The following is a 9,783-nucleotide window of genomic DNA, read 5'->3' as shown; positions in this document are numbered from 1 at the left end:
AGGGAGCTTTTCGGAACGTAAAGGGTGGGGGAGAAAGGAGCAGAGACAGAAAGGAAAGAAAGGAATGAAAGGAAACGGGGACTGTATTTGCGGGTCAGGGTCAAATTTGATCAAAAGCTGGCTGGCAGGGGGCAGAATTGAAAATAAAATGCGTGAAAAGGGCTTTGTAGATGGTGGATTTTGGATTTTGACCCTATAGAACTCGTAAACTAGGGAATATTTAGAGAATGATCGCCGCGTAATTGTGTAATTGCGTAAATGCGTAATTTCATAGTGCGAATGGAATCCGAAAGACATGTGAGTTGTGATCCTGCCTTTTGGTGAAAATTACACAAAAAAATGGTATTATTTACTTTTAATTTTAAAATGGAGCAAAAATTTTAGTAGAATCAGGTAGGACTGCACTACTGGGATTTAGCATGTGAGATTGTCAGAAAAGGCGCAGCACCAGTAGGTAATCCAGTAATTTAAAAAAAAAATAGCATATAAGGACAAACGACAGGAAATCATGCAAATTATACGAAAACATGTAGGGATGTCAATGAATACTCGAAATCTAAATGAATAGTTGAAATCTGTTTTCATATTTGTGTTCGTATCTATTTAGAATGATTCGAATCCATTTGAAAGTTAAATGAATACGAATACGGATAGATTATAATTATTTAAAAAATTATATTTACATATAAATAGATAAAATATTCAATTTGTATTTATGTCCGTAACCATTTAGCACTATTTAAATCTATTCGAAAGCTTATCAGATGCAGATGCGAATATAGCACTATCCAAGCCGAATCCGATCCATTTACATCCCTAGACACATGCCTTTTTTGTGGACAAATAACACGATATAAATACTTTTGTTGTATAATAAATATACATATATTTTCTAAGCATGATAAGATCTTTATCCCCATAATTTACCTGCCCATCAATTTCTTCAATTCCATCCAATAGGGGTAGAAAATGGCCATCCTACCCCTGTTTGAACACACTATTAGGATGGTATCCATCTCCCCCTATTATATGGAATTGAGGAAATTAACGAACAAGCAAACCGAGGAGATAATTTTCCTAATAACCACGAAAGGGGATCCACCCGGAGTTCGGAGATTGAATCCGGCAGTGCCGTTTAAGATTCAAATCGGTCAGATTCTATAAGAATCAATTAAAAACGATAAAAGAAAATTAGTGGGAATTGGCAAGAATTTGCTGGATCTATCATAACCGGTTCTGATTCTAATTGGCCAAGATCCAAATCCAAATCCAAATTCTTGAGACCATGAATCCAGCAGAGTAACTCGAATCATAACCAAAATCGATGGGCATAGGCTCACTGGAGAGCAAGATAAAAGAATGAATAAGAAAACGGAAGCCTTGACTCATGAAGTTGAACTTAATTTGGACTTGGCCTCAAATGGAAGAATGAAAGTATCGGTTTGGAGACTGAACCATGATTTTAATTGTTGGTATTTGGGATTGGTATATTTCGATTGATACTGATATTGATACCAATATATATCAGGTTTGTATCGGATGGTTTTATCTTTATTTTATTAATTTTTGAACAAATTTATCGGTATTACCAATTGTTACATCTAAGTATCAGAATCGGCTTTTGTCAATATCAATACAAATTACCCGATACCAATATTTTAAAACCTCTTTTGGCAAAAGGAATCCAATGATCTACTTCATAAACAGTGCCGTGCTTTTTCATTGTCCCTTTTTCTAGGGTTCTTTCGGTGAGCGCACAGTACACCCTTAGACAAGAATCTTCAGGTGAGATTATTCCAACCATGTGGAGAGTTGACGTTTCAATCTAACAATTGAATAAATAAAACCTACCTTAATCTCTTATCTGAGTTTGAATTGGGAAAATTTTTTGTCAGTTTCTCTAAACTTATTCTTTTGTAAATAATTTATAAAAACATTATAGGATTTCAATTTGATCGGTCACAGATTTTCTTTCTTCTTGATATTCCTCAATCAAGAATAATAGATTCAAATTGAGCATCTCTTTCATTGACGATATATACTCATAAATCCAATACATCAATATATAATCCACGTACATGATATCAATTATTGATTTATTAAAATTTGTAATGTCACATCGTAATAATAAAGATTTCTCAGGTCAAAGGGTCAATTAATTGGTGATGAATAAGTAGTATCTCTTCCTATTACCACAAACAGTAATAATACATGTGAGAATTGTACAATATTTTTTTTTATATGTATACATAATATGTGCTTACATTTATGCTCTGATATCATCATTTCTAGTAACATACAATGTAAAGATCATATGAACATGATGTCTGATCCTATCCCTAGTCGAGAACTATTTTGAATGAAAAACCCAAGGAACAATCTTATAAGCCCTCGTAAATGAAATTCATTTCGGTGGAGCTTGATGCAACCATTTTCTTGTGTTTGTCACACCAATGTTTTTTGGTGAATTTGTCACACCAATGTTGAATGTAAAACAATAGTAATTACATGAGATAGGTTTCTCCTTCAGTCCTTAGACGTTTCAGTCTCTTCCAATGGGTAAAATAAATTTACCGTAAATGAGGGGACCAAGAATTATTCTTTAACACTTAATTTGTCAATCTCCCATAAAGATTGACGATTACAAAAGACGACGTTATCCCATAACATTCTACGACATTGCAATAGACTAGATCAATTGGATCAATAAGAAAATATCTTACAAGAAAAAACTTAAGATGAGTAATAATGAAACTATCAAGAAAATCAAGTCCCATTAACCTCTTTTGTTTAAAAGAATGTTAGCATTATAAATAATTTTTTTAAACTAGTAATTAACAACAATCAAGTTGGAAAAAATGGGGACTGCCCTAATTTGCTACTCACTTCTCGACCCCTTTGTTTGCCCGATTTCTCCTCATAACGGGTAAAAAATCAAAAAAGAAAATGATCTTTTGGGTTTGAACTCAATTGTATAGACTATGTGAATCACCTCTCCTCTTACCCAAAAAACTGAATCACTTCTCCTATTTACATAAATGGAATAAGATTTTAATTTATAGTACCAAATTTTGCTTCGCGTAAAGTAAAAGAGAAATTCCTTCACTATGGGCATTGGAACGTGAGATGTCCATATAAGAACGAAGTTTCAATTTCATCAACACATGTTGGGATTTGGAAATTTAATGATGATCGATCTCCAAATATCCAATCATGACGTCATTTCACCACATGGTGAAGCAATTCTTCCTTTGTCACAACTGCATGAAAAGATTTGTTTCTATTCTTGTTTCAAAACTAATGTATAACTCAAAAATTACCAGTACTCCGTGGAAAAATATGATATAATAAACAAGTAAAAATTTAGATGTTAAAAAATATATACGCACCAGTGGTCTAGTGGTAGAATAGTACCCTGCCACGGTACAGACCCGGGTTCGATTCCCGGCTGGTGCATAACTAAAAATTTTTTTTTGTTTTTGGTTCAATGGGAAGTGGGCACTAGGTGTTAGAGGTACAATCCCACATGCATAGAGGAAGACAGAACCCTTTTATTTCAAAAAAATGGAACAAAAAAACGGCATTATTCCCATATAAATTGAAGATTTTTTATTTGAAAAACATGCTTCTAATGTTGAAAATAACTGTAACTTCCAAAATTAATCCATATATATTTCACAACCCATTGTAAGCTCCAAGACACGTCATCTAATATCATCCAATACCAATTTCTCAATTCATATACCACATAATGTCCAAAGTTGAGCAATGTGGTTTGAATATGGTGTTGCTCATTGTTGTCAACACAGCCAACACACATATGGAGTGATGCTTGTTTAGTTGTAAGTGATAGTCATCACTTTAAAAATCCTTTTCAGTAGATGCATCAATTTGTAGCTCAATTTCAGGTTCGTGCATTGACCTTGAGTTGAATGTAATATTATGAGAAATGTAGCAGCCATCTTTACATCGATGAAAAAATCAAGTCGATCAGAGTTTACGAGAGAGAGATATGGTCAGTTATGTAAACCATTATTTAACAAGTCCAAGATTTGCTGTTTGCCATTGAACATTTTTTCATACGACAAAACGTATTTAAAACGATAAAAAACCAAGAACACTTTTAAAACAGACGCATTTTTGCTAACAGAGTCCCACCGTTGTTTCTATGACTGGTTGAACTTCACACATATTATTTATCAAGGTTGCTTTTGCAGGTAACCGGTGCCAGCCATAAGTAGCCATCATATTTTGATTTTCTCCCATATTTCCAAGAAATAAATTGCTCCATTATTCTATCCCAATATTCATCAACTTCTACTATGAAAAGTCCCAATACATAATTATGCACGGAAGAACTATCTGGCCACAATAAATCAAAGGAGATACCTTTCAACTTCTTAATTATCATTCAAGAACAATGAATTTAGCAAGAAATACAAGCTTTAATCTTTGCTACTTAATTGTGTTTTATTATTAGACCTTAGCACATATACAAGATGCACAAGCTAAAGTCCTACAAGAAGCTTTGTCTTGAATGACATTATCTACCCTCATTTGTACTGGACAAAGTCTTCATTTGCTTGCAAGATAAGATGCTGATCCTCCCACACATCACGATATGTTTCTGGTTGGGCATGCCTGTTTCTCCCAGTTGCATCATACATCTGCTTTCTCCACTCCTCTGATACTGGACACCCACACTCCGTTGCAAGCCAATCATCGTACTCGAACTGCAACAAACATCCAAATACTTATCACTATGAAATCACCTAGATACCCATAGACATAACATGAAATGTTTCAGTTATCTAACTAATCCCAAACTACAAGTTCAATTTTATCATTAAGAATTCATTGGTTATAAAAAAGATACAACTTGTAGATATTGAAATAACAGGTGGAACATCCTAACTTGTCCAGGATTCGAAGAACTGTTATGGCATTAAGAATCTGTTCCGTCCACTAATTGGAAAATTAAGGAAACTCTGTCAATACATGTTTCAGGAGTTTGACCACCAAACAAATGGAGCTTTTAGGCTGCAAAGCCCTAGGATTGCATCATCTCACACAGTAATCCATGGGCCAGATAATGCTCAACATGGTTTGCTCATAAATTCTTTAGTGGCCCTAACAGACATGGAATTTACTGTTTCACTAATTTGAAAAGGCTACAGAGTTTTTGGGGGTGGGGGATTGAGAAAGGTGCTTGATTTCTAGTAAAAAAGAAAGAATTTTTGGGAGGGAGGAGGCCTTATATTTTATTGCACTTCTGTTTACAAATGATAAGTAACTAAGAGGTAGAAGCAGCTTTAATCACAAAAAGGGACCTTTCTCGTAAGTTTTGGTATGTCTTCTTGCATATACATCTGGACAATGTCAGATTGTTCACAAAAGGCATAGCTGAGTTGTCCTCCCATTTGCATCATACATCTGTGTTCTCTACTCCTCTGAGACTAAACACACACACAGTTGCAAGCCAATAATTTTACTAAAATGGTACCAAACATCCAAATACTTATCACTCTGAAATCAGCCACATACCCTTAGACATAACGTGTAATTTTTTCAGTTATCTTACCGAACCCAAACTACAAGTTCAATTTTTTCATTAAGAATTCAATGGTTAAAGAAAAAAGAAACAATGAATTAAATTCAATTTACAATGTCAAACAACTTTTAGATATTGAAATAACAGGTGGAGCAGCCTAAATTAATCAAGATTTGAAAAACTATTATTGCATTAAGAATTCACTCCCTTCCTTTAATTGGAAAATCAAGGAAACTGTGTCGCTCCATGGTTCGGCAGTTTGATCACTCCTATCCTGTAAAGCCGTAGGGTTGCATCATCTCACATCAGTAATCCATGGGCTAGATCATGCTCAACATGGTTTGCTCATAATTTGTTTGAGTGGCTCTACTGTTTCTCTAATTTGAAAAGGCTCCAGAGTTCTTTTTTTTTGTTGGGAGGGGGGTGGGAGAGGGTTGAGGAAGGTGCTTGATTGCTAGTAAAAAATAATAAAGAGAATTTTTTAGGGTGGCGGGGTAAGGCCTTATTTTTTGCTTCATTTCTTCTGATAAATGATACTTATAATCACAAAAAGGAGCTTTCTCCTAAGTTTTTGGTATATCTTTTTGCATAGGCATCTGGACAATGTCAGATTGTTTGCCATCGATGCAATTCATAATCATAGCAGACTTTATTTTTGCCATCCAAAAAATCCTAGTCTAGAACAAATTTACCTGATAGTCTCCCATGTTGTGAGTATATCTTTTGGGCACGCCAGCAGCTTCAAGTTTTGAGTAAAAATTTTTCACATCTTCCATCATTTCCTCCTGCGATGGAAGAACAATCCGGCCAGATAAAACACCAGCTACCCACTTGCTTTGTAATTCGAACAATGGAAAAGGAATAACCTGAAGCAAAGATATCCAAAAAATTCACTTCCCCAATTAAAAGGAATAAACTGTAACGATTTGCACTAAGGGAAAAAAAAGAAGAGAAGTCCCTAGATATATACCTTCCATGGTAAACCAATAAAGGAAAGCCATGGAGCCAACAACGGCGGAAAAACATGTTTGTAGAGTGGTCCTACGCAGTTGTCATCCACATTGACAATATCACGAGTCTGAAGAAAAGGAAAATGATATTTGTATCTGAAAAACCAATAACAATACAATTCTTTAGATTCAAAACTGTTAAGAAGCAACTCAACAAGGTCTTAACCATTTGAATGATCAAAACTTTACCATATATTGCACCATGGGTGGATATCCTATATTATTGACCTGGCAATTGTATGTTCAATTCTATAATTTAGCAGGTTGAGTAATTAAGCATCTTCTATCAGGGGTATTCAGATATTAATCGCAAATCATATCCCCACTCTTTTTTCCCCCTCCGCCAGTATGTTTGAAAGATATCATCCAGAGAAGATAAACTTTCCATTGTCAGGACAAAAAGAATTAGACAATTTGAACTTACAGAAGAACCATTACCATCAACCATGATGGATTTGGATTACACACACACACCACCCAAAAAAAGGACCATCCAGTTGTCATTAAATATATTATCCACTTCCCTAAGGTGATTATGGAATCATGCGGTGGATTTCTACTCAGATCACTCCATTAAGCTATCTTTTATGAATCCTTTTGGTATCCTCGAACATACTGGTGTAGGAGAAGTTTCCAGGGATAGCTGGGAACATGATTCAGGTCCCGTAATTGGCATGGCAGAGCTCAGGGCATTATTTTATGGTCTTAACAAATTATTATCCTATGACATCCAGAGTTTGGAGGTATGGTAGGCTCAATCACTCCTTCATTGCTGGCTCTAAGAAGTTTATCTATATCTCTGTTTAACTGGCAGACACCTCGTTCTAACAGAGATCCAAACCTTGAAAAATGCCTTACCTGAAAAATTAGAGAAAGTTGGAGCAATGAAGGAGTGAATGTACTATGTATTAATGGTCCCTCCATGTTAAGGGTGTGAGGTTCTTTGTATTTCCCTCAATTGTTATGTTGTTGTCATATTCTTGTACAGATTCTCATTTTTTTTATAAATCAATAAAACCATTATTCAGCCCAAGAAAGTCAGAGATTCTAAGTCCTTGTCTTTCATCTATAGTATCTGGTGCCACCCCCTACACTAACCCCGATCCCTGGTGCTGCAACAAGAGAAATAGTTTGAAACAAATTAAACAAAACAACTCTAAATTTCATCTCTTATTATATAAGTTTACTATAAATTTTATCTAACTTCCTGCCCTCATCTGTATGGATCAATTCTTCCATGTGGTGCTAATAATATAGTAATTGCAACATACCCTGTGCAGTGTAGAACAACATCAGGAAGGGCTGAACTCCCATCTTGGAATACAATAGTGCCGTCTTCATGAGCACTCTTAATCTGCATTATTTCAGCTGAAGTTAGAATTTTGTATTGAACGAGTCCCCAGCATCAAGTTCAAACGTTTCCCTTGATGAACTTCTCACGAGAAACGCCAACCTCTTGTTCACATGGGTGAATGCCTTTACCATAGAATGAAACCATATATTTTCATAGCCAGGCTGCTTTCGCATTGTTTCATCTGTAAAAGATCTTGCGGCAATATGAACTTCTTTAGCTACGCTTGCGATGTCCCTGGAGATATCAGAAGCACTAGAAGAACTCCCTATCAAAACCACAACCTGTTAATAGCAGGAAGTGGGTGAGACACTCTAAGCATTTTGAAGGAAGACATTGAAAAGGAAAAGTTACTTCTTTTTACTCTATGTTTTATCTCTCTCAGTCGCTAATGCCACAATGTCACCACATGAAGGATACATGGATCAGTTGAACCAAATTGTACATCAATGAAGGTACAAAGTCATGACTTATCTATTATAACTAGGTTGGTAATTGTTGTACATACTAGTTAGACTACTGTAATGTGACTTTGTACATACAGTAATCACAATGACGTAAATTAGAGGAGTCATTTAGTTAATGAACATTACTAAAATCCATCCTTCCAAGTCAGAGAATTTAGAACATTGTCAATTTTGGCAGCTCTTGTTCAGTAGCTAGAAGAAATTTTGAAATTTCTAGGTTTCCTTAGAATCTTGACCACATTTAAAATCCATATTAAGAGACAGAGATTGAAGGCTATACAACTAATAATAATTCACTCTTTAACCTTCATAACTGTGTTGAACACACTGTGATGCCTGATTTGGATGAGAGACACAGGAATAATACAAGAAACTGTGTGTAACATGCAGAAAACCGAAAATTATAACCCAAGTCATACTTGATCACGAAATGGATCAGGGACACGATAATTGTGACTGTGCATTTGCTTCCCGGGCCATGAATCAATACCTGGAAGAAACAAAATTCAATCTATAACAATTAGAAGTTAAAATGATAAATTAATGACTTATCTCCTTCTGAGCAATTAAAAGGAGGTAGCTAGTTCGTTTTACAAAAGAATTACTATGATTCTAAAATCGTTACTCATTGATGGTACACCCAATTAGAAAAATGTTGTAATTCTGTCTTCTCTATATACAAATTCAATCGAAATCACGAAATTTAAGGGGTAACCAACCCCCTCTGTTCGGCCAAACTCGTCCGGAAGGGAAATTAGAAGCGTACCTGGAATTTCTGCAATACGGGGCTCTGTATAGTGACCATTACAAACCACCACACCATCATAAACCTCATCGATATCGATTAGCGAATCTTCTCGATCAGTCGGAGCTCGCTTTTTTGATCTTACGATCCATTTCCCTTCCTCCACCATACCTATATGAAACACCTCAGTCTCAAACCGAACCAATTCGAAGAGTTCGAAATCGCGAGCAAAGTCGTCCAGATAAAGCAAGACCTCACGGTGCCCTGGAAACCTTCGAGTGTCCCTGTCTTTGCCTTCCTTAGCCACAAACGGATAATCGCGAAAACCCATGACTTCTCTGGGAAGATTAGTGCGGAGGGAATCGTAAAGACTGGTGTGGACGATGGCTCGGGAAGTTTCGAGTCCTAAAGTATCAGATTCGATATTGGGATCGTATATCCAAGTACCTCCGACCTTCTGGCCTCGCTCGAAGACGACAACTTTGTGACCTTCTCTGCGCAATTCTCGAGCTGCGACGAGGCCGGCCGCCCCAGCACCAATCACGGCGACCTTACGAGAGCTGCTGGAGTTTATCATGGGCGTCATGGATAATCTCTGGAGAGTTAAAGTGGTCAAATCCATGCGAGACTGCGAGAGAAGAGACATTAACATAAACGAA

At 36.1% G+C, this 9,783-nt stretch overlaps 1 protein-coding gene and 1 non-coding gene across 3 annotated transcripts; one reads left to right on the top strand and one right to left on the bottom strand.

Annotated features, from left to right (window-relative positions):
• The first annotated feature begins 3,385 nt into the window (after positions 1-3,385).
• On the top strand, positions 3,386-3,456 carry TRNAG-GCC. Its single transcript has one exon. It is a non-coding gene; the product is annotated as a tRNA-Gly (tRNA).
• A 966-nt stretch (positions 3,457-4,422) lies between these two features.
• On the bottom strand, positions 4,423-9,783 carry LOC122663777 (flavin-containing monooxygenase FMO GS-OX-like 4). 2 transcript variants are annotated; one of them, XM_043859422.1, is made up of 7 exons: positions 9,146-9,783; positions 8,799-8,869; positions 8,044-8,196; positions 7,833-7,915; positions 6,522-6,657; positions 6,244-6,336; positions 4,423-4,733 (listed from the first exon to the last, which is right to left on the bottom strand). In XM_043859422.1, exons 1-7 carry the CDS (start codon positions 9,774-9,776, stop codon positions 4,554-4,556), a joined length of 1,347 nt encoding a protein of 448 aa, XP_043715357.1. In that variant the 5' UTR covers positions 9,777-9,783; the 3' UTR covers positions 4,423-4,553. The 2 variants fall into 2 exon arrangements, with proteins under 2 accessions (XP_043715357.1, XP_043715355.1); XM_043859420.1 differs by having other exon boundaries at positions 4,426-4,733; positions 6,244-6,417; positions 9,146-9,782.

The sequence above is a fragment of the Telopea speciosissima genome, chromosome 6 (genome assembly GCF_018873765.1).
Source record: "Telopea speciosissima isolate NSW1024214 ecotype Mountain lineage chromosome 6, Tspe_v1, whole genome shotgun sequence".
In the NCBI taxonomy this organism is placed as follows: domain Eukaryota; kingdom Viridiplantae; phylum Streptophyta; class Magnoliopsida; order Proteales; family Proteaceae; genus Telopea; species Telopea speciosissima.
The sequence above is the reverse complement of the archived record's forward strand: the minus strand, read 5'-3'. Positions and strand labels throughout refer to the sequence as shown.

Bases quoted from the DNA above. Each gene is read 5' to 3' on its own strand.
- LOC122663777 (XM_043859420.1), bottom strand. From the start codon at position 9,776: ATGTTAATGTCTCTTCTCTCGCAGTCTCGCATGGATTTGACCACTTTA. The intron at 8,870-9,145 runs GTACGCTTCTAA...TGTTTCTTCCAG, and splicing joins CCGTATTGCAGAAATTCCAG to GTATTGATTCATGGCCCGGG. The intron at 6,658-7,832 runs GTATGTTGCAAT...TTGGTTTTTCAG, and splicing joins GTTGTTCTACACTGCACAGG to ATACAAATATCATTTTCCTT.